The following is a 25,478-nucleotide window of genomic DNA, read 5'->3' as shown; positions in this document are numbered from 1 at the left end:
AGAACTAAAATTTATCAATCTCTTCTCCCCTGGAAATGAAATTTGAAAACGAATTGAAAGAAAATTGAACTTTTATTGAAGGCTCTGATACCAATTGCTTAATGCTAACTGCAAAGTGAATTAGGATCGATAGATTACAAGAAGGATGCAGTTGGAATATTAGGAGCTTACTTATGAATTTAAACTTATTAGAGAATTAGCTGATGCTTACGAAACAAGATATAATCTTAGGGTAAAACAATAAATTGGCCTAGCCAAAATTACGAACAAAGTGTTGATTACTAATTATGGTTATATTAGGTGGACACAAATATACATCTACAGTGAGGAGAGTACAATTACAAACTTTAGTGAACAGTCTTGATTAGTTAAAGGATGTTGATTAACTAGGTTAAAATAGTATAACTAGTTAATCTTGAATTGTTAAAGCTCATGATATTTAGGTCTATTAGGTTTTTCTATTAGCTTGTTATGAATTTAAACTTAAAAAGAGTGATTAAAATTTCTATTTGTTCGAAGTACTTGAGAAAATGAATTGTTAATAATATTCTATATAATTAATAATTACAAATTGAGAAATAAATGATATTTAAATAAGATTAAATATAAAAAATTTGAATATAGATTCAAATTAGGTCAATAGATTGATTGAAATTTGTGATAAAAAAAATTTAAATTAATTGAAGGGTTTATTTAATTATATATTATTGTTATTTAATTAAAATAATTTAAAATTAATTGATTTGATTAATTAATAGAATAATCTAGAGGTTTTTTTTCAAAAATATAAATTTATTAATTAAAATTAATTAATAGAATAACTTAGAGGGTTTTTTTTTTCAAAAATATAAATTGATTAATTAAAATCAATTAATTTGATTAAATAATAGAATAATGTAAATGTAAAAATTTACATTGTGTATAACAATTCTAAAAACGAAAAAAACCCACAGGCTCACATTGAAAAATACAAAAATGAGTCAACACATGATTAATTGATCGCATGCACGTGAGAGTAATCTTCTTATAAATGATCGTGTACTATAATATAAATAAATGGTATACGATCATTTAGGTCATGATATACAATCAAGTAGTTCTTCTTAATGATGTAAAAAATGCTTTAAATTTAAATGATTGTATTGGCAATGCTAAATGATTTTGTTGACTATGGAAAATGATGATTTATATTATATCCACAAGATCGTGTAGTTTTTTTTAACGATGGGAAAAATGCTTCAATTTCAAACGATTATGTTGACCATACTAAACAATCGTGTTAACTATGGTAAGCGCTTGTTTAAATCATATCAACAGATCGTGTTGTTTTTTTCAAACGATGGAAAAAGTGCTTTAAATTTAAACAATTGTGTTGACAATTGTAAACGATCATTATATCATGTCAAAATGATATTTAGACGATCTTGATATTCTCGAATATGAAAAAGATGAAGTAGTTTCAAAGAATCTTGTCGAAAACGGTGAAGATGAAATAAGGATTTTAACAGAATAATAGATCGTTTAAAAATAGAAGAAAGAAAATCTAGTAATAAGATGAAAAAATCTGAGAAGAGAAGATGAATAAATCGCAAAGAATAATAAGAAAAGAGGTGACGCATCGTCCGCAATATTCAATGATAAATCTAGAAATTATGAAAATATTGTACCGGTTCCATGGTCATTTACATTATGTTACGCATGCCGTAAATATTTTGTATTTTGTTACATTTATGAAAATTAACCAACAATTTAATTAAATAAATGTTTTTTTTCTAGAATTATGTAAATTTTAGAAAATAAAAAATTTAAAGTAAAAAAGCTTGACTATGATAGCGGAAAAATCCAACTGCTTGGTGCAATGTTTATAAGTTGCATGCTTAGGTGAGTTGGAAATGTCTTCTTCTATCTCTAAAACTCACCTACTAAGATTGTGTTTAGAAATGATAATTGGAGTAGTGATTTTTAAACTGTAATTATTATTGTCGTGATCAAAGTCAATTACTAATTATTATTGTGATAAAGCGAAGTGATCAAGGTCAATTACTAATTATTATTATAATAATTTTAGTTTTTGATCGAAAAAATTGCCAAAATCGATCCAAATTAAGCATATTTAATTAATTATGCACTATAAATGTATCTTTTAATTAAATTGAATTTTATGTACAGTGTCATATAGATTTAAGCACTCACCATAGGATTAGCATGATACATGCATTGATCGTATATTGTAATTGTTATAATATATGTAGTATGCATCTTTAGTTTTTTTTTTCCATGAAAATTTTGATATAATATGTTATATATATTTTATTTTAATTTCATATGATGTAATTTTAATTTAATTTGATTAAAATTGGTTTGATTAAATAAAATTGCTAATGGCTTAATTATTTAGTTTTTTTTAATTTAAATTAATTTGATTAAATTAATTAAAAATTAAGAACCTTTCTAATTTAGATGTCATATAATTGTTATATGTAATATGGTGGATGTATGTTATAGGTTTAGTTGTCTGAGTTATAAGTACAATAAAACTAACTAGACGAATAAAATTCATAACAACTATAAAATCACATGTATTACCTAGGAATAATGAAGTTCACCCATTAATACTATCCTAGGAGTACTCATTCGTAGGTCATTTGAGCTCTCATTGATACTATCCTAAAAGTACTTTCTCTAATAGGTCATCTTCCTCCCATAAGCTCCTCTTGAAAGTCTAGGCTCTCCTTCTTAGGCTTCATTTTGTTAAGCTCTTTCCTAGTCTTCTATGAGCTTACTCCTCTTAAGCCTATCTCATGGATCCTACGGAGTTATCCAAGCTATTCCACACAAATGCTCTTCCATTAGTTCTCTTGTGTAGACTAAAATTTATCTACAACAATTTTAAATGTGTTTGATACTATATACTTATTAATTATAACATTGGTTGAAGTTACTCATTATATTTAATTGACAACAAACTATCAATAATTTATTTATATATATGATTTATTTTAAAAGTTCATGCAACAATTGTTATTATTTTGGATTTAATGGTTATCAATACACTGAGATACCAATTGAGCTTAGCTCTTGTTGACCATATAATTATTATCTATAATATCATATAATTTACTAATTTAGAATATACAAAACATAAACATATTAGAGTGTAGTTTTAAATATTTTTATTTTTGTTATATATAATTCAATATTTAAAATAAGGATAAGAGGATAAAAATAAAAACAATGTTTTCATTATATTATTTAAACAAAAAAATCTAAAAATAATTTTACAAGAAAATGCTATCTTCGACCTAAAAATGAACATTCAAATTACTATTTGTGTAAATGGTGGAATATTTATAAATATATCCAGAAAATGTTATTATTTAAAATAATTTCCCTTTTTTAAAACAAAACAAAGCTAAAGCTAAGGTTATATTTGTTGAATTAATCTGAAAATAGGAAAAAAAAAAAAAGAAGAAAAAAGAAAAACGCATTTTTAACAATATATGCTATGCCGCTAACCAAAGATTAAAAATAAAAGAAGCAAAGAAAAAGAACACAAGCGAGTCCCTTACTCAGATGCTTTCATCTGATCTGCACTCTGACTCGTGAGCTTCCGACGACGAGCTATCACAACTGCTCCCTTCCGGCCAACGCCGGCCTTTCTTCGTAGGTCACTTCTTTCCTCTTGGATTATTTCCTCCTCCATTCCCTTTTCCTATGTCTGGATTTTTTGTTTTCCAACTTTCAATCCCCTCCATTTCGATCCCCGTTGATGTATGAACAACCATTGTTGTACTTTCTATTGCTTTGTTGTTGCTTTTGCTGTCACGTTTTTCCCTCTTCAATCCAATCCCGTTTCCTCAAGCGTACGTGCGATGCTGTTGCGGTCTGGTTTTGTTTTTTAGGGTTTCTTTCTTTACGTGCTCCTTCATTTTGGATATTACTTTTTTCGAGGTTGTTAATTTCATTCTCGAGAGTCTATAACTGGTTAACAAATACATTTTCTTTTTCTTTGTCTTCTGTTTTCTGTGTTGTGACTTTTCTGATCATTCACATTCTAAATTTAAGGCTAGCGGCATTCTTGCAGGCCCAAGCAAAGAGTTCACTAATGGCGAATTTAGCGATGACGGGTATCCTAGAGAAGGTACTATTTTACCGGATTGCTTGAGGAGTTAGAATATGTATCTATTACATTTTTTCTTCACTGACGTTTTTGCTGCCCAATTTTTGATGCTTATGGTTGGTTTGACTTGTACGAATGTTTCATTAGATGACAGGCAAAGATAAAGATTACAGATACATGGCAACCTCTGATCTGTTAAACGAATTAAACAAAGAGACTTTTAAAGCTGATACTGACCTGGAGATTAAACTGTCCAACATCATCATACAACAGCTTGATGATGCAGCCGGTGATGTTTCTGGGCTGGCTGTGAAATGGTATGTTTGGATTTTACGTTTTCTCCCTGTAGGCCATTGGCATCAATGCTCATTGCTTTCGATGCAATGGCAATTCCAATGGATGATTATTTTCTTGTGATCTTGTAGACTGTCTTTTTCTTCAAAGGAACCTGTTCTTATGACATTATGCCTGTATGTGAAAAGAAAGGATGGAAAGATAGGATTGGTCAAGTTAATAAGAGTATTGACATGGTATTATAATTCTTAACCATTTCTTTTAAACTCTTTCGTCAATTGGAATTTCAGTCTTGCTCCATTAGTGAAGAAGGTTAGTGAAACACGGGTCGTGGAGATGACAAATAAACTTTGTGACAAATTGCTTAATGGAAAGGATCAGCACCGTGATGTTGCCAGCATAGCCTTGAAGACAGTTGTAGCTGAAGTTTCTGTCTCATCTCTTGCTCAATCTATTCTCATCTCTCTTTCACCCCAATTGATAAAGGGGATCACTACTGCGGTGAGTGTCTGAAACAGTCATTTAATTCTGTTCATAGCGTCCAAGCTTAAGAGAATTTGAAACGGTTGAGCATTCTCTTGACATCAATTCTTTTTTGATTTAGTTTCAGTAGTTAGAGTTGGCTGATGGGAATGAATGTTATTGACTTTCGTGCCAACAATTTTTAGCTTCTTAGTTTTTAGTCTAATTTTTTTTTTTATATATTTTTAATAAGAAACAATCTCATCGACTAAATAATATATCCAAGGATATCCATAGATACAAATATTAGAGGGAGTACAGTAGATTTTTCCAATTTGTAGCGAGGAAAGAGAAAACTATAGCTTTTTAAAGCTGGTATTGCTTTAAACCAAACAAATGCATTGAAGATGGCAGAATTAATATTGTCTTCTTTAGTCTTGCTTGTTTTCTGGAAGATTCTTGCATTCCTTTCATCCAAAATCTTCCACAAGTTTGTACAGATAATGCAAATCTGTAAAAACTCTTTAGTGTCTTTGAATGGTAGATCAACGAGCAGCAAATGGAGCCAATTCTCCTATTCAAGAGTGAATAACCGTGCGGATGAGCTCACACTAACCTGTCAATTTTGGATCCAATTCGTAATTTTAGGTATCGGGAAGGAATTGGAATGTAATAATATCGATTCATACAAATACAAAAAAAATAAGAGTATTTTTCCGATATATAACTCTTCCATAGAGTTCATTAATATCCAAGCTCATTAGTTTACCCCCATCTATTTGAACAAGAATTATTGATGTAAGAAGACTAAGGGTTAATTGGATAGTTAGGTAATATTCTAGTTTAATTCCTTTTTTACCAATTGTAATATAATTCTATAAATAGGAGTCTTCTCTCTTGTATGAAGCACATTATACATTCTAATAAAAGATCCACAATCTTGGTTGTTGGAGGATTTCTCCTTGAGGTTACTTAGGCTACATAACTTGTGACCATTTCCAAATCAACATTTTCAAATTCTTGTTCTTCAAGTAACTTCAAGATTTTCTGTTTAAAAATTTTCCAACCGTGATTCCTTTGTTTTTTTTTTTTCGTATATGAAACCAATTCGTTCTTAAACTCTTTCCAATGAATTGATAGTTGATCTATACATTGGATGGTAAAAGTCCATTCTTGACGATTCTTGACAATTCTTTAATTCATCCTATTTGGACAATGATAGGTTCTTTGAGAAAATCGAGCATGACCAATAACTAGAATGTTGAAATTCTTCTTCTGAAAATTCTGAAATCTCTTTTTGCTTTAGCAAACGACAAAAATTAATTGCCTAAGAGTTCAACTCAAAAGACTATTTAAACGGGATAATTACTATGGAGTAAATATTTACATGACCATGAGCATTAAGAAAAGCTCTCATAAAATCTTTCATGAGAAGAAATTTTGTTGAAAGTCCCCTTGTTCATCTCCATCCAATTTCCTAGGGAATATGCTGATCATCTGAACTCACAGTAGGACTGGGCTTGTTTGAAAGTTTCCGTTTCTGGTCAGGCCCTTTTACTATATTCTTTGTCAGAAGGTGGAGGAATACTTGGACCATATTCTTTGTTGTTGTAACTCTGTGAGTGGTATTTGGGATTCTTTTCTCCAAATTTTCTTTTGATGTATGCTCATCATAGAGACTCAGGGCTATGATCTAGGAGCTCCTCCTTAACCTGCCGTTTGGGGAGAGAGGCCGGTTCTTTGGCTAGGTAGTGTGAGTGCGATTTTATTGTTTTCTGTGGGGAGAGAGGAACAAATAAGTTTTTAGGGGTATTGAGGGATCCTAGGGAGTTATGGTCCCTAAGACATATGCCTCAACAGGGATGTTTTTCTCTCTCAACCAGCATTATAGTTGGAGATTTCGACTGCAAAATTCAGATTGAAAGTTCTTTCAGCAGGCTTTTTTCTGAGCTTAATAGTTTTGGTAGATTGCTTCATTTTATCTTATTTTAGTCATAGGAATTTTAACGTTTTGGTCTTCACAGGGTTAGCTTTATTTTCTGGTTTGTAATGTTTGCTTCTTTGACGATTTCTTTTGTCTCGACCTTATTGTGCTAAGCTGGAAATCGAATATTTTTAGTAAGGTTTTGTTTGTTTGGGATATGATGATTGGTGCTATGGAGTGTCAACCTAGTTGAGATATCTGGGTGCTCCTCCTGATCTCCCAGATTCCTCTTTTAGGCTTCTTTATTACCCTTATTGTATAATTCTCTTGTACTTTAAGTTGAATTATTAATAAAGAAGTTTGTCTCCGTTTAAAAAAAGAAGAGGATAGGTCGGTTGCAAAAAGAGAAAAAAAGAATAAAAACTATTGAGATCTAAGACGATGAGACACCACAAGTAAACACTTAAAACCTAAGAAACTAGCTCCAGAAGTGTAACCAAAACTAGATTGCACTTAAAGCTGAAAAACCAAAACCAACGAAAGTCCAATAAGCAGATGAGGTAAGAAGTCCAATAAGGTCGAAAGAGTGAGGATCAAACCACAAATCAAACCAACTACTAACTGTTGCTTCCAAGGTACACTACTAGGAGAAAAAAACACAACTTCATAAGGGCAAAGCAGTAAGACCGAGGCACTTAAACCCTAGAAATCCACTAAATTAGTTCAATTGCAGGAGAAAACCACCAAGTTATGCTTTACTGATTTCCCATTGGGTTTCGATTTGAATTCAATTTTGTATAGTTGGAAAAGGGGGTTCTCCCCTTTTCTTGTGGCTTAATCTTTTATTGCCTGTATATTCTTTCATTTTTTTTCTCAATAAAAGTGGTTTTTATTAAATAAATAAATAAAAAAAAAACAAAAGGATCTATGGCAAATAAAGCATGAAAATCGCGGTCTATGCATGACATATAAGTTAATTAGCTTCTGATTTTGTCTCGTGAAGAATATTTCTAAACTTGATATTTCCTTATTGTTTTACTGTTCGAAGGTCCATGCAGTAAAAGGTTAAGTTTATGCCGATAGATTTGCATGTTTTATTATGCAGGGAATGAGCACAGAGATAAAATGTGAGTCTCTTGATATTTTATGTGATGTACTCCACAAATTTGGAAACCTCATGGCAAATGATCATGAACTTCTGCTAAGTGCGTTATTATCCCAGTTGGGTTCCAATCAAGCCAGTGTTAGAAAGAAGACTGTGTCATGTATTGGTAAGACTTAATTGATAAATGCATTCATTATGTCCCATTTTCTTTTTAATTTGTGTTGGCTGTTTTTTCTCATTTTAATGTAGAATAGTTAGTAATTAATTATCTTCTAATTTTCGTTTGAATTTAATTGTTTTAGCTAGTACTTAGTTGTTTACATAGTTAGTACGCTGTAGGTTAACTCATTAGTCTTCTGTATGTAGACGATTAATTATGTGTTGTTCATTTACCTCTTCATTCATAATAAACGCTCCTTTGAGGATCTTGGAGATGTTTTTCTTTGATACTTGTTTCCATCAAATTGATAAACTTTCTTATTTTGTCAACTGGAGGACTAGGGGTATTGGCTGTGACAGGTCTTAGCTAAGGACATTCATTGACGTGTTGCCACTTTCTGTTAGTGGTGGATGTCTTAAGTAGGTTAGTGTCTGCTTGACAAAACTGAATCTTGATCTCCACCATGGTTTTCTTGGATTTTGGGGGGGAAGGGTAGGGACTGGGCCTTCATTCTTAGAATAGTTTGGGAATTTCCCTATTTTTTTATTCAAGACACGTGGAACTAAGTTTCATAGCTTTTGGTTGGGGTTATTTGACTCATGCTTTTGCATGTGGGGAGTGAATTTCGTAACTCTGTCTTTCTAATTTATTATTTTAATGGGTCTTTCTAATCTATCAAAAGAAGACCCATTTATCCATTTGGATCTAGCTCACAGGACTATCAGCACTCAGGACAATCTACAATGACAGCTTTCATTACATGGTTGTTTCACTTAATGGATGTGTCCTTCGCAAATGGAAGTCCCAATCACCTATATATAGTCTATTTATCAAAGAGTTTTGGAATGGCACGATGCTGTTTTTAGTTGGCAAGTGATCTTACCTAGCAATCCCTTTGTTCTTCTCAACCTACTGTTGAGCTATCCTTTCAAGGAGAAGAAATCTTTTGGATGAATCTTGTTCGTGCATTTTTGTGGTCAGTTTGGTTAGTAAGAAATCTATGGACTTTTAATTCAAAGGAAAGAACCTACCCTGTTTTCTTATTTAGTGCTATTCTTTATCTTTTAGTGTAAATTGAATCCCCATTTTTCTTCCCACGGTTTATCTTCTCTTTTGTCTGATTGGAGTTGTTTATTATAATGCTATTGAAGTGGGGCGTTTCTCTTCCTCCTTTTTTAAAGTAAATTTTATATATACAAAATTGTTTCTTATAAAAACTTAGGCAACAAAAAGATGGCAACCTAAAAAACGAATTCAAGCAGAAAAGTAATGAGCATAACAAAGCCTTTCCAAGATGAAACATCTGTAAAAAGCTAAATACAAAGCAAAATTTAAAAACTCTATCAAGAGGAGCGCAATCAAGTATAAAAACTTGCACGCTCAAATCTTCAAGATGAGAGGAGAAAGAGAAGCGCCAAGGAGAATCAACTGGCTGCCTTGCAATGCCATCCAAAACCCAGAGTAACTCGAATAAATCTTCCAAAACAAACAGAATCTGATTCCAAAAGAACTCCCCAGAAGATACTCTCAAGAAGATTTCAACTAGGGACCAAAAACTTATTCTTTTAATAGAAATAAATATAATAAAAAAAAAAACTACACCATTTCCTATAGATAGGTTATTATTATTTTTAATTTCATTTTTTTTTGGAGTCCACATTAAGTTATTTCATTTTTTATAAGGTAAAATGAATATTGGTTGTGAAGGAATTTGTGGATTGGATTGAAAAACATTTGTTGCTGAATGTTTATATGACTACTCACAATCTTAGATCTCAGTCGTGTTACTGTAGTACCTACGATGTGGTATGTTAATGGTTTCATATGTGAATGATATGGTGATGTTGCAATTGAATGAGGGGTCATTTGTTTCGTGGGAATTCAAGGTTTCTATGGAGTGGGCATCTGGATTACCGTGTTTGTTTTGCAGTCATGTAAAATGCTTTGCCATTTGGAGATTCTTGGGCATCCTAAGATGCTCATATGGAAGGGATCTCGAGAGTTTTGGATGGTCTCGTGAAACATAGGTTTTCTAGATACCCATGTTAAGAGGCATCTCTATTTTACTATTTTGCCCTTCTCTCTCTCTCTATTTTTTTTCCTATAGATATATATATGTCACTCTTCTTTATTTCCATTTTATAATTAAAATGAATATTGTCAACTATCTATTTCACTCTCTAGGGCTATATTGTAGTTGTTTTTATTTTTAGAAATATATTCAAATTTATATTTAAATTAATATTTAGTTCATACAAATCTTAAATTAATATATATTATATTGTTGAAAAAATAACAAATAAAATAATACAGCTATATAATTAAAATGAAATTTAAATTAATAAAAAAAAATATTAGAGCTCAGTAGTGTGAGCTTGTGACCCAAACAAGGGTGATAAAGTGGTCGGAGCCTGGAGGTTGGTCCAGTCCACAAAGTAGGGATTGACTGAGATAATTTCTGGCCTGTCTGTTCCAAGTAGAGAATCGAGCCTTGGGTTTTTAAGAAAAAAAAATTAAAGAAACAAATATGTTATATGAGTTCAGATTATATTAAATTAACTATAAATTAATGGATAGTCGTAAGGGCATTCTTGGAACATTATGTAAATTTAAAATATTTTCAAGTAAAAATTCTATAAAACAAACACCATTATCCAAATATTCCTAAATATCTTTAAAAAATATTCTTACAAAACAAACATGGTTATCTAAGGATGTCGGACATTTGTAGTTCTGAGCATCTATAATATTGGGCAGCTAAAGATTTTGGTTATCTGCATCTTCCAATAAACAAAGGGGCCTTGAATGATATTGTGATGTTGCAACCTAATCTTCATAAGGTGAGAGAGTTCTTATAGCAAGGTTTGGTCCCTTATTAGATTCTTAGTTTACTTTTGGTCTTTGTTTTTAGGCGCTTTTGTAAATATTTGAGGTCTTGTTTCTCTTGAATGAGTCCTTTCCTAGTTTGTCTCTTTTTTCTTTTCTTTTTTTTTTCTTTCTTTTTTTTTCTCTTTTGGGGTTTTTCGGTATGCTTTTGTATTCTTTCATTTTTTCTCAATGAAAGCCAAGTTGTTTTTGTAAAAAATATAAAGATGGGATTGTTAAGTACAGTTGGTTTTGTTTTCTTATTTTAGTTATGTGGAACTTGATAGTTTGGTGATAGCAATGATGGTAATCGATCAACTTTAAAAACTTGAGCCTAGTTGGACGTTTGAACATGTTCCCTAGACCAAGAGGTTTGAGGTTTAAATCTCCATCATATATATTTTTTTTTGATAAGTATCTCCATCGTATATATTGTTAAACTTAAAAAGAACATTTGATAATATATCATTTAAATCACAACATTTATTGTAAAGAATATATTGAAATGTGATCCATTGTACTTGTTTATCTTTTGAGCTGCTAATAGATGTTTCTTGAATTAATGATTTTATTGCCTTCAGCTTCCCTTGCTTCAAGCTTGTCAGATGATTTATTGGCAAAAGCAACAACTGAGGTTGTTCGAAGCTTAAGAATTAAGAGTACAAAAGCTGAAATGACACGCACAAACATCCAAATGATAGGTGCTTTGAGGTAAGCTTTATGACAAAATCTTTCTATGTAAGATGTCTATTGCATTCTTCATGCCATGTCCTGTACGAAATGAAAGATAAGCATATTTTAATGCCTCTAACATTTTAGATTGTTCAGTCAAATGGACAATATGACCGTACTATGACATTTATAGCTCATGTCATAACCCACATACAACACTTCAGGGAGAGAGAGAGTGAGAGTGAAAATCTCTCTACCCTTTTCCATTCCTACCACTTCCCTCGAGCCACTTGCAAAAGCAGGAGGATGCTTCAAAACCTTGTCCATCGTTGAATAATAGTCTTAATTCCACATCAAGCAAATGCCGACCAACTCCAGAAATGATTCGAGTTCAAATAAGAATTATGATGAGAAGATATGGCATACATTCTTAGACACTCCTCTACATGCAATACACCATTGCGACCAAATTTGGAAAATGGACATATTGATTTATAAAAAAGGAGTGATTTTGTTTTCTTTTTAGTGGAAGACCTCCTATTTCAATTGATAGCTATAGGAGTTATCATCTATGGGCCTTTTCTGGAGCTGTTTATCTCCTCCTATGTTTCTTTACTTTCTGTTTAGTATTTGCCTTTTTTGGCTGTTTTGTTCTGGTTTATTTGGAATTTATATGTTTTTTGGATGTTCTATGATGGGGCTAAGGGGGTGTCAACCTAGTTGAAATGTTCGGGTGTGCCTCCGATCCTCCCTCCTTCCCTTATTAGCCTTCTCTATTACACTCATTGTATAATTCTCTTGTACTTTGAGTTTTATATTAATAAAGAAGCTTGTCTTCATTTGAAGTGAACTCTAACTGATAACAAAGAAGAGCTTGGCATGAAAAGGATGTTGAGTTTTTTCAAAACAAATCTCTGTGAGGATAACTTCAACTACATTTTCCCATAGCAACTGAGATTGAGACTTCAGAAAAGGTCCTACCTATAAACGAATTACATTTTCATTAAATGAGATGCCAGACACTCGATCTATGCTAATGATAGATAACAAATGCCCCCAACAAGACCTTGAGAATATGCATTCAAAGAAAAGGTGTTGGGCCTTCAATAATAGCCAAACAAAATGGGCACATTGAAGAAGACAAGCAGTGAGATTGAAGCTTCCCTTTGTAGGGTGGAAAAGCAATTTAAAGACCCAAGCATCATTACCCAAATAAGAATATTAACTCTTCATGGGCTTTTAGACTTCCTCAACGCATTAAATATGAATGTTTTCATAGCATCAGAGGCAACCAAATGCTTGGATGTGGATTTGACTGAGAACTTCATTGAAGGATGTGAACTCCAAATTTGACGGTCTGGTTGAGAACTCACATTAAGATTTGATAATAAGCTTAGCAAAAGCTGGAAAGCCTGAAGTTCTGCATCTTTCAACAATTTTCTAATGAAAATGGACCATGATAAAGTCATTTCATCCAATGATCAAGGTCGAAACCATTGGGCAATGACACAATTCAAAATAACCTAGGAAAGGTAGATTTCAAAATTTCACTGCCATGCCAATTGTCTTGCCAAAATGTTATTCTACTACTAATTCCAAGTTTGAAAAAATCAAAGGAGTCAACTTGCCTCTAAATTTCAGAAATACCAATCCAAGGTCTATAAAAAGTCAACCCAAATTTTCCAGATGTGTGCTAGTTACAGAGATCCTTACCATGAATGCTTTGAATGACATGACACCACAGGGCCTCTTTATTGTATTTTTTTTGAAAAAGAAACCAGCCTCTGCTCAAAGTACAGAAGGTTTATACAAAGAGCAGAAAACAATAAGACTATAGGATGAGTAGGCCTACCCTGACATCTCAACTTGGTTGACACCCTTTTAGCTCCTCATCGTATCCATAGGGCCTCTTTATTGTTGGAAACCCTTTCCTTAGTGGGGTTCTTTTTTTGGGGTTGGGTTTTCTTGGATGCCTTGTATTCTTTAATTTTTTCTCATTGAAAGTTGTTTCTATAAAAAGAATAGGACTTTTCTTTTTAACCGAAAACTAGCCTCTTTATTCATAACAATAAAGCTGAAAGTACAAGAGTATTATACAAAGAGCGAAAATAAAGAGACCAAGGGATCAACAAGCGCACCCGTCTAGGTTGACACCCCTTAGCGCCCTCATCATATCCGACGCAAAAGACTTACAACCCAAGATACAAAGTATAAAAACGAACAAGTCCAGGAAGTGACTAAAAGAAAATTAAGAACAAGATGGACAGCAAGAGAAATAAAAAAATAACACCCCTGTACAAGAACTTTGGAACAAGAACGATAAGACATTCGACAAAACAGCAGACAGGAAGCATGAAGATGGTGTCTTCTAAGGATCTGGAAGAGTGAAAGTATGCCAATTGAAAATGATCTCCTGTATGGAAAATGCTTTGAACTCTTTGCACAAAGTGCACCATGCTGTGGCATTCCTATTGGCTATCTCAAAGCGATCAACCAGCTCATCTCTTTATCGTGAAAGTTCCTTTGGTTTCACTCAAACCAAACTTCTGCAAGAAAGGCCTTTGACAAATATTTCAGATTAGTCTTGATCCTTTAAGATAAGACCCAATAAAATCTGCTGAACTTTTAACTAAGAGAATCTCCTAAAATCCAAGCAACTTCCAAAGTGGAGAAAAACTTCCACCAGCAACTAGCAGAATAGGAACAGATAAAAAACAAATGCTGCAAATCTTCTCCTAGCTTGCACAGAGGGCATATTGAAGGTGATATGCAACTGTTGGTAGCTTCCTTTGCATAACCAATGAGCAATTAGGAGTCCAAAAATCATAACCCATTTAAGAATGTTTACTCTCTGTTGGCATTTAGTTTTCCATAAGACTTTGTAAAGACCTCTAGCCAAAGGTGATGAGGGTGAGAGATGAATTGTGAGAGATTTGACATAAAATTTGCCGGAAGTTTCCAAAGACCATAGTCTTCTATCAAGATTATATGATGTGCTGCAATGGATCCATTTGGTAGGAGGGCAATCCTAAATAACTGTGGGTATCGGATGCTAAGAGGGAGACCATCAATCCACAAATCAGTCCAGAAAGCAATTCTGGAACCATTACCAAGTTTGAAGGAAATCAAGGGCTCCACCTTCCTCCAAACTCTTGAGATGCTAATCCAAGGGCTCTTTTCCATGGATGCTTCGAACTCCATAAAGAGTCTTCCTCCTCCATAAATCTCCACCCCCATTTGGCTAGAAGAGCCAAATTCTTATTTTGAAGGCCACCCAAACCTAGCCCTCCATCATGTTATTGGAAACCCTTTCTTTAGTGGGTTTCTTTTTTTGGAGGTTAGGTTTTTTGGATGCTCTTGTATTCTTTCATTTTTTCTCAATGAAAGTTGTTTCCGTATGAAAAAATAGGGCTTCTTTGTTGTAAAGAAGGGCGAAGGATCTTGATCATATCATGTAGAGTTGTAATTTTGCTCGGGTGGTCTTGAGCCACTTTTTTGAGGTGTTCAACTTCAAGTTTGTTAGCTTTCCAAGTTTTAGGGATGTGTTTGGAATTTTTTTCCATCATCTTCCTTTCCCTGATAAATGGCAAGGTTAGTGGCAGGTTGAATTGCGAGCTAATTTATGGGGGCTTTGGAGTGAGAGAAACTACGAAATCTTTAGAGGGCATCTGAGTTTTATTGGTGATGCGTCGTCTATTAGATTCTCTATTTCTCTTTAGGCCTCTATTTCTAGACTCTTGGTTTCTATTCACTTGGTCTTATTTCTCCTCTCGACTCTCCTCATCCATCCATTTATGAGCTGCTCGAAGCACATAGTATGATTTCATTCCTCCACCGTCAGATGAGCTAGTTTTCAATCCAGGGCCTCACATAAATACATTGGTACCTTGGTTTAGAGAAAATGACCTTTGTATTATATGGCTATTCTTGTTAGGATAAAGAAAATCAAGTATATAGTGAAACAAAGGAAGTGCAGTAGAAAAATCTGAAAATTGAATGCTCGACCTCATACGAGAAAAATGTCACTTCTTTGCTTAGAGAAGGGTCATTATCAACCTGACTTTTCATTGGTTTGCATTCTTCCTTCCACGTTTTGGCCTTTTTTCCATCTCAGCATCAATTGAATTTGTGTTGATGATTTTTTGACTCAACATGGGTGCTTATGTTTTGATTATCTTATGCTTTTGGGCTTCCTTGGTTTAAGTTGCATTGGATTGTTGGTTTGTTCAGATTGTCCAATTCGATACAAGGGCCTATTGCAACTTCAATCCACCTTCCAGCTTTCTGTTTCTCTCTCCTTTTATTGCTTCCCGGTTTCTGTTTTATATTGTTAGGTTTCATGTTTTGTGATGTGGACCATGGAGAGTGACCCTAGTGAGGTTTTATGTTTCTTTTTGGACTTCGGTTTTGAAGACTTTCTGTAATTATTCCTTGGGCAATATTTTACTTAGTTGTAATCCTTTTCTCTAGGGGATTTTGTGGGTTTTGTTTTTTGTATGTCCTTGTATTCTTTCATTTTTTCTCATTGAATGCCGTTGTTTTTTTTAAATGGAAACAAGCCTATTTATTGATAAATATATGAGACTAATGCTCAAAGTACAAGAGGATTATACAAAGAGCATGTAGTGAAAAAGCCTAGGGATTTCAATGAAAGCTGTTGTTTTTATTTTTTTAAAAAATCTTTATCGTTGGATTTACCCCCTTGGTTCATCTCGTGTCTCTTTATATTTGATAATTGTTGTACTCTTTGGATATTTCATTTATCAATGAAACTGTTTCTTATAGAAAATGTTAGATGTGATGTAAGTGAAGATTTTGAATAGGCTATTAATTGAGTAACTGAGGCCCCATGTTATAATAAGTCCTCAAACTTCTAGTATAGTAATTTCTACAGTTTATTAGTTTTGTGATTAGTTTAATTCCTTTGAAGTCATATTTGTATGAAGTATGCTGAGTTTAAAACTCATTGTTTTGCCTTGTTTTTGTTTTTTTTTTCCCATTTTTCAATTGATGGTGTTTCCTTTTTCAAGGTTCTCAATTGTGAGACAAACTGAAATTGGTAGTTTCAGGAATAAGCTAATGATTAAAATTTCTGGCATCGTAGCCGTGCAGTTGGATATCGCTTTGGACCACATCTTGGGGACACTGTTCCTGTGCTTATCAATTATTGCACAAGCGCTTCTGAAAGTGATGAAGAGCTTCGTGAGTACAGTTTACAGGTAATCTTCTAACTTTTATTTGTTAAAAACGTCACTATCATTTTCAGTTTTTATAATGAAACTTTGACACTTCTCTTATATTGCTAGAGTGGAATTTTTATTGCAGGCTCTAGAAAGTTTTCTTCTAAGGTGCCCTAGGGATATTTCATCCTATTGTGATGACATTCTTCATCTTACCTTGGAGTATTTAAGTTATGATCCAAATTTCACTGATAATATGGAAGAAGATACTGACGATGAGAGTCATGAAGAAGAGGAAGAGGAGTAATATATATTCTTTTTGGATTTTTGTTTCTAATTCTGTTAATATACATATAGTCCATTTGTGGTGGAGTTACATATTTGATGTATAACTTTTTTTTCAGGAAGAAACAAATTTCTTATTGAAATAGTGAAAAGAGGCTAATCCTAAATAAATACAAGTATTGAAGGAAAAGAAATCAGAAAGCATAAAACTTAGGAAACGGAAGATAATAACATTATATAGGATAGTTAAAAGCATTCCAATTTAGACATAAGTTTATTATATAGGATAGTTAAAAGCATTCCAATTTAGACACAAGTCTTGAGTGGTGATATTTGATCTGTAACAAATACTCTGTTGCAGTGAGAGTGCCAATGAGTATACGGATGATGAAGATCTCAGCTGGAAAGTTCGACGAGCTGCTGCTAAATGCTTATCAGCTTTAATAGTATCGCGACCAGAGATGCTTTCAAGACTGTATGAGGAGGTACTTTAACCTCTTTTTTTTGGAGGCTAAATTCTCTCTCCTCATCTTGTTTCCTTAATTTTCAACAGATCTCCAATTGACCTATAGGCTTTGACTATGGTGTTTATTTCTGAACTTTGAACTAGCTATAGCTATCTTGATCTGAAAAAAGCTAGCTATCTTGATCTAGTTCTGACATCTAGAGAAGTAATATGTTCTTGAATTAGGTTGTTTTCTTTTTTTCAATTTATAATTTTATTATTATTTTTCACTGTCCGCTAATGTTTCAAGTCATTTTTAATTGGCAGGCTTGTCCAAAATTGATTGATAGATTTAAAGAGAGGGAAGAAAATGTCAAGGTAGTAGGCATATTATAATTCAGATTCAAATATTCACATGCATCTGTAATGGATGGTTATTGTGTGTGCGCAGATGGATGTATTTAGTACTTTTATTGAACTGTTGCGCCAAACTGGAAATGTAACGAAAGGGCAGGTTGACATGAATGAGTTGAGGCAAGTTCTTTTGTTCTATAAAGGTTTTTGATTCATTTGTGCCTTTGTGTTTGTGTTTTTTTTTGTGCATTGTCTGTGATGCTTTAATATTTGGTACAAAGCCATGTTTTCATGGTCCAAATGAAAGGGTATTGTAATGAGCAAAACAAAGAAAAAGGCCGGAAGTAAGAACTAAAAGAACAAACAACAAAGGAAAGAACCTGAAAATTGTACTAAAAAGGCTCGAACTGTTGAGGAAAATGGACAACGATAAATACAAACTGGTCAAGGACACCCAAAGGAAGGCATCAACGTCTACCTGAGACAGAAAGATATAATATTATTCATATGTTTTAGGAAGAAGTCAATGGTAGTGATCCTTGTCACCATTTTTTTTTTGTTAAACAATGAAACCAACACTCATAAAGTAGAGCGAAAGTTGCAATTTTTTAATGAGGATAATGTTCTGTTATTGTTGATTCTTCGTTGGGTTGTTAATTCTATTTTTTGAAACGGAAACGAGATTGTTAATTGATATAACGAATGAGTCTAATGCTCGAAGTACATGTGAAGAAACAAAACAAGAATTACCAAGTTGCCAATACAAGCCTAGAACGAAGTTTCATTATTAAAAGCTAAAACTCTAAAGAAAAATTCTAGTTTGGAATGATTCTTCTGTTATTTCTAGTTCGGAATGAATTTAAACTTTGTCAGAGATACTGGATACCCTTGAAATTATTTTAGAAGAATGATTTCGTTCAATACTTCGATGGCACTATGCAGTAGTATTTCTATTGGCTCTTGTAGATTTTGTGTTTTCTTGTTTATCATTTCTACCCTTGGGGGGATTGTATGTATGACTTTTCCTTTTCTTTTTCATCCATTAACGAAAAATTTCTTTTTTCGTTACAATAATTCAATCCAAAAATTATATATACAGGTCCTGGGTGCAGTAGGGTTTCAGAATTCATGTTTTAGAGGTTGTTAGTTTGATTGCTTGGTAGGAATCCAAGATTTCCCTGGCATGGACATTTAAATTTTTGAACATAGGATACCCAGGCGTCTTGACGCCTCCTTGGATCCCATACTGGAGGCATCTCAAGAGCTTTTGATGCCCTCCTCAATGGGTTTCCAAAATTTTCACGTTGAGGGAATCGTTTTTTACTTGTTTGCACATCTTCTTTTTTATGTATATATTTATTTATTGATGGGACTTACATCTTGATTCTGAATTGATAATTAGTAGTAGTGATGTTCAATTCTGATTTTCTTCTTTTTAGTTCATAATATGGTCTTTGATTAGTTTTTTTTTCCCTGTTTGTTATTTATATTTAGTTTCTATAATTGATAAAAAGGCATTTCTATTGATTTATTGGCAATTATTTGCAGTCCTAGGTGGTTGTTAAATCAGGAAGTGCCAAAGATCGTGAAATCTATAAATAGGCAGCTACGGGAGAAATCTATCAAGACAAAGGTAAAGAAATTGTTGGTGGCAGTTCTGGGTTTTGTATTGTCCATTTAACTTTCATGCTCTGGTAACCTGTAGGTTGGCGCATTTTCCGTCTTGAAAGAGCTTGTGGTTGTCTTACCTGATTGTCTTGCTGATCACATTGGATCACTCATCCCAGGAATTGAAAAAGCATTAAGTGTATGCACTATTGTCATCTTCTGTTGCTTTGCATATAAGTTCTAGCAATTGATTCTTATCCATTGTGATGCCTATATTCTTTCCTTTCTGTTATTCTATCGTGGCTTTCCTTTCTTAACTTTGCAGGACAAATCATCTACCTCAAATTTGAAGATAGAAGCTCTTATTTTCACTAGATTGGTGTTGGCTTCAAATTCTCCTTCAGTTTTCCATCCTTACATCAAGGTAACAAGAAAACAAGTCACCTGGCTAAAATACATTGTAACATGTGGAAAATTGTACTTTTTATGGGTTAAAAGTACCATTTTGGTCCTTGCACTTGGAGACTTATTTACTTTTTTAGGACTCTTCAGTACGTCCCTACTAATGATAAAATGTAGGTCTCAAAATGGTATTTTAACCTTTTTTTCTTTGCCAGTGAGTATAGTATCTTTTTCCTAGTTAAACTTGCATTTATGTGAGTAGTGAAGGAGTGTTACTGTCGACATTAGGAGCAACGAAAACATATTACAGAGCTGGTAGTCATTTTCAGCTGTTATGGAGGATCCCTACAGCAAACTTAAGAAGCATTATTGAGTACACTCTGTCTTCCAAACTTGTCTGCATCTCGATAATTACGTTGAATTGAAAGAGGTCATACAAAACAAGGAGAGATGAGATATTCCCATGGCTCAAGGGCTACAGAAAGGACTTTCAATTATCTGTAATATGTACAGGATTATAATTTCAAAAATAATTGGAAAGAGAATAGCAGATGGAAGCATGGAGTATTAATGTATTATGGAATCCCAAAGTTCTTTCTGGTTCACTTATCTTTGAATACCTTATGGAATACATTTCGTAGTATGTCCAACTGAAAAACGTTCATTTACCCATCACGTTATGTTAAAGTCACCTCCCACATGCCAAGGCTCAAGAATTGAAAAGAGAACACAAAGTTAGCTTGTCCTATACTACACCTTTTTGTAGGTATTCAACGACAAGAATTCTGGCCACAAATAGAGTTCAACCACGCAATGGCATCAGCAACATTGGAACTGAGCATGAAAGCATGAACAATATCTACTAACTTTTGCAAGCTATGTCAGGTGTGCTTGCTCTTGTTTTCTACTCGACTCCTCTCTTTGAGGTTCATTCTGATGTCAATTTTCTTCTGGCCATAAATTGGGGGTGTAAATTGCATCCATGCTTTCTTGAGAGCGGAATAACAGTATGAAGGAATTTAGACCTTTTAGAACTGAACTCGATCACCATGCATCTCATGAGGTTTTAGAGGATAAAAATGTGGTTCTAGTGGCAATGTGCTAACTACATTTTTTGTGTGAGTTAAAATTGTTTCCACTTCCATAGAAGTGGAGGCTTTAGACCTTTGGTTGACTGCATTATGGAATTGTGATGAGTTTCCACATTGAGATAGAGGGTAGACAACTTGGTGAATAAGGGGTGCGACAGGGCTAATTGAAGTGGTAAGAGGAAGAGGAGAGGCGATATGTGCCTTGCTTTTGGTTATCTGGGAACTTTTCTCATGATCTCACGTGTTTTGCTTGTTTGCAGTCAGACTCTTATCAAAGCCTCATCCTGCAGTGCTCTTTCCCTTCCTTTTGCAGGCTCCTTTATTCATGTTTTATTCAATATTTTGGTTGTTTTTTTCCCTTTACTGATGTTCACTTTGTATTCTTTTTTTTTTCTTCCTTTGGGATTGAGCATTAGTCCCTTTTTAAACAAGGTTATGTGGATTTAATTGGAACTTAGAACTTAAGGACATGGTTGTGTACACCTTATAGAACAAATCCTATTCAAGTAAGGTCGTGTGGATTTTATTGGAACCAAGTGTTTGAAGCTCAGTTCTGGTATTGTTAGAAGGATTAGCAGGGTGACAAGATAGACCAAACTAGTGCTATTGAAGTATCAACCTAGTTGAGATGGCTGGGTGCACCTACTACCCCTAGGTTCTTTTGCTTTTTGTTTCCGTATTGTACTTTGAGCTTTTGTCTTATTTCATTATTTTAATGAAGAGACTTGTTTCTCTTTAGAAAGAAAAATAAAAAATTTCTACATGTTACTTAGGCAACCAAGTGCAGATTGTTGTCTAATGAGAGTAGTTGAGGAATGATACCCTCTCCTCATGGTCTATCTCTTTCTGTTGACTATTGAAAGAGGATGAGATTACCAAATTTCAGAATCTACTTTGCCTGATTTCAGACATAAGGGGTGTTGGAAGCTCAACTTGATGAATTTGGTCTTTAGAAGCTTCTGGGATATTCTCGATTAAGTCTCTTTCTAAACACTTGACTACTTGTCCTCTGGATAAGGTGCTGTTTACAGCTTTATGGAAGACAAAGATCCCGAGGCGTTTTTATTTACTTGCTTAAATAAGGATTTTGGTTATTTGAATTGTTTTTCGGGAATGCAACAGAAGCTTCACTCTTATTGCTTGTCTCCTTATATTTTAATCTTTGTATGGCCAAAAGTGAAGACTTGCAACTTCTTTACTTTCCTTGGTATTACGAAAAACATTGCTGGAGGCATTTGTCCTCTTTCTTCAACATCGGTTGGGTGTTTGGTGGTGATTGTCAGGAAAATGTGGTGCAAATTTTGGTCAGTCCAGCTTTGAAGCCTGGCTCTCAGCTGAATTGATCTAATGCGGTTAAAGCCTTGCTTGCTGAGGGGCCTTTCACAATAAATCGATCTCTTGGATGGATTGTTTTGAAATTTGTAGGACTAATGCTTCTTCTTGGTGCACTCTTTTTTAGTCTTTTGCAGAGACCTTTTCATGTAGGGGATGTTTGGATTGAGGGAACAGGGATGTGAATAACATTGCTAGGAATAAATTATACCTGGGAATATAGTGCATGGGAATAAGATGTTTGGGAATTAATTATAAATATGTTTAGTTGTGCTGGAAATGTTATCACGATTGTTTACCCTACAACCTCCTACACGATTATTTAGCTTTCTATACGATCGTTCAACCTCTTACATGATCGTTTACCCTCTTACGCGATCGTTTAGCTTTCTACCTTCAAACGATCGTTTACTTCTTACACGATCGGTTAACTTTCCATATGATCCTTTAACTTCCTACACGATCTTTTAACAAAATACTCCTTCAAAACTTAGTGAAAACAAAATGATAAGATTTTGAACAAATCATTCAAATTAAAACGAAATTAAAGTTGTTAATCTAGAGATCTGCAAGAAATAACAATACTCGCACCTTCCCAAACATCCTCCATAAGCAAACAAGATCAAAACAAGAAATCAACTATGAAAAGCTTCCATTTCTCTCTCTAAACTGTGAATCGACTGGATGAGAGAGAAGTAGAGAGAGATAATCAAACCAATGTGACGCATCTAGGGACGATGGATTGGAGAACAAGAAACCATAGAAGAGAATTGATTATAGGTCAAATAAGGAACGACTCAACCGTTGTGGGAAGAAGAAAAATTGTGAAAACAAAATTAAAAGAAGAAAAGAAGAAGAAGAGAAGAAAAGATATGGTTGATTGTTAAAGGAAGAAGAACATACCTGTTGAGGGAAGGAATCGCAAACCCTTGCTTCTTGACAGGATTGGAAATCCTTCCCTTGTGTTGAATAATAAACCCTGGGAAACATCATTTCTAAGGTAAAAAAAAAATATACCCATCAACCAAACGTGGCTTTGTAAGCTGATACCCATTCCCACCCTCTTTACCCACAAACCAAACCAAACGGCCCCTTAGGATCTATGCTTAAATTGGAGTTCTTTTATTTTTCCAGCTTAATGTTTCCTTTCTGTTGTATTTTCTTTTTATTGAACAATTTTTTTCTGAATTGGTATGGTTGATTTAGTAGTTAGATTTTTCATTTTGTATCTTGTATTTTTTATTAGTCTCTTTTCACCATGTTTTCAATTTTTAAAGGACTCCAAGTTGAATGCAACGACCTCTATTTCTTCGATTATATTAACATGAAAATCTTCATTGTTTGTTTCTTCCACTTCCACAAAGTTGGCGACTTTGAAGCCAACGAGGTCCTCCCATTTCTTCAAATCAAGTTGCTTAGCTGTCATGTTGAACTCATCTTCTACACTTTTTTTCAATCGTGTCTTCTTCAATCAAATCACGATCCCATGGTTGATCGCTTTCTCCTCACAATGCAACTTCCTCATTTAGGGTAGGGTTTGAAGTGCTGTCAACTTGGCTTCTTTCTCCTATCTTCATCTTCAACACACACCTTTTCTTCTTTATCTCTACTCGTTTTTTCTTCACCAAATATCTTTGTATTTCACTCAAGAATTTCGACCATGTACTTTTCAATGATTTTTTGATTTTCTTGATTTATTCTTTTTCGAGCTCTTGCCATTGTTATAAAAGTCAGCCACCCTTCAATACAAATTTTGGGATCAATGCTTATCCTCTTCTATGTGCCTGTTGTGTCAAGCCAATGGTGAAGACTTGCAACACCTACTGTTTGAGTGTTCATATACAAGCAAATGGTGGTGGAAGTTATTTTACTTCAATTTATCTTGGGTTTTTGAGAAGCCAACTAAAAATAATATGTCTCAAATTTTGATTGACATTCTACTGTCTCCCAGACCGTCTAATGCAGTTAAAGTTTTAATTTCAAAAATTTGGTCTGAACAAAATCAAAGAGTTTTTCTTGATAAGCCCTTGGACTGGACGTATCTTCTTTGTTCTATCAGTCTACTAGCTTCTTCGTGGAGTTTCCAATCGAAATCTTTTGCTAATAACTCTATTTAAGACATGTCTTAATTGGAGCACTTATATTTTTTTTCTGTGTGTATTCTGAAGTTATATCAAGTGGATCTCCTTTGTGTAGGAATGTGTTGAGGATGTTATGAATGTGTCAACTTAATTGAGATGTTCAAAGCACCTCCCGATCCTCTGACTCTATGTTTCGCTGTATTTTTGTCCTTATGTTTTTGTGTACTTTGAGCATTAGCCTCTTCCATTTCATCAATGAAGAGTTATGCTTACGTTTAAAAAAAGTTATGAATTTGATTTGAGTTTTGAGCCACTTTTTCCAATATTTGCTGGATATTGGCCGCGTCTTCCCTTATTCCAGTGTTGGTTGCTTCTTCCCTGATTCCCTCCAACCATTTAGTGTTGGTGTTGAAATTAATGTTCTTGAATAGACTTCTGTCAAGATCAAAGAACATCTAAAATTTGCCACATGAACAAATTTCTAGATGGTAGTGAAAGAGAGGTTCTTTGAGCTGCTAGAGAACCTCCTAGAAGGATGGTGTCCACAGCTTAAAATCTCCTCCCTCTGGGAACAACTGTGGATCTTGGAAAACAGATAGGAGACGAGCAATATCTAAATACTCTATCAGACAGATAACAAGTGAAGGGAGGATAGCAATTGTTATCCTGTTTTTTTATTTTTATAAATAAAAAGATGGATCACCTTTAACGCTGTGTAGATGCAGGCGTCAATAGTTGGGCAGTGTGTATATGAAACTTGGCCGTTAAATGTATAAACAGATTTTCCCATTTTGCCAGCAAATGAGATTGGATGTGATTACTGCATTAATAGCTTAAATCTTTGTGTTGATTTAGGATCTCTCTAGTCCTGTTTTGTCTGCTGTTGAAGAGCGTTATTACAAGGTTACTGCTGAAGCATTGAGGGTATGTGGGGAACTTGTTCGGGTTGTTCGCCCTGGTATTGAGGTGAGTTTACGTTTCCTTTTAGATATAAAATTTTAGTTCCTTGGGTGTATTTGGTAATTAAATACTTTTTCATATTTTTCGAAATACAAGTTTTCATTTTTACTAAGAATGTTATTTGTCCTTTTTATTTAT

The 25,478-nt window shown here is 33.8% G+C and overlaps 1 protein-coding gene across 3 annotated transcripts in view; it reads left to right on the top strand.

The window, feature by feature from the left end:
- Positions 1-3,496: 3,496 nt before the first annotated feature.
- Positions 3,497-25,478, top strand: part of LOC103493300 (cullin-associated NEDD8-dissociated protein 1) — a 32,899-nt gene continuing 10,917 nt past the window's right edge. The window contains exons 1-15 of one of the 3 annotated variants that reach the window (XM_008453992.3): positions 3,497-3,663; positions 4,085-4,141; positions 4,268-4,437; positions 4,705-4,915; positions 7,906-8,071; positions 11,512-11,641; positions 16,707-16,821; positions 16,928-17,085; positions 17,429-17,552; positions 17,840-17,890; positions 17,964-18,046; positions 19,415-19,499; positions 19,572-19,673; positions 19,800-19,898; positions 25,236-25,346. In XM_008453992.3, coding sequence (XP_008452214.2) covers positions 4,106-4,141; positions 4,268-4,437; positions 4,705-4,915; positions 7,906-8,071; positions 11,512-11,641; positions 16,707-16,821; positions 16,928-17,085; positions 17,429-17,552; positions 17,840-17,890; positions 17,964-18,046; positions 19,415-19,499; positions 19,572-19,673; positions 19,800-19,898; positions 25,236-25,346 — 1,641 coding nt within the window. In that variant the 5' untranslated portion in view covers positions 3,497-3,663; positions 4,085-4,105. Of the gene's footprint in view, positions 3,668-4,065; positions 4,142-4,267; positions 4,438-4,704; positions 4,916-7,905; positions 8,072-11,511; positions 11,642-16,706; positions 16,822-16,927; positions 17,086-17,428; positions 17,553-17,839; positions 17,891-17,963; positions 18,047-19,414; positions 19,500-19,571; positions 19,674-19,799; positions 19,899-25,235; positions 25,347-25,478 lie in introns of all 3 variants that reach the window. The other 2 variants (XM_008453993.3, XM_008453995.3) reach the window with 2 other exon arrangements.

This window comes from Cucumis melo, chromosome 6 (assembly GCF_025177605.1).
Source record: "Cucumis melo cultivar AY chromosome 6, USDA_Cmelo_AY_1.0, whole genome shotgun sequence".
Taxonomy (NCBI): Eukaryota; Viridiplantae; Streptophyta; class Magnoliopsida; order Cucurbitales; family Cucurbitaceae; genus Cucumis; species Cucumis melo.
Note: the sequence above shows the minus strand (reverse complement) of the source record. Positions and strands in the feature narration are given on the sequence as shown.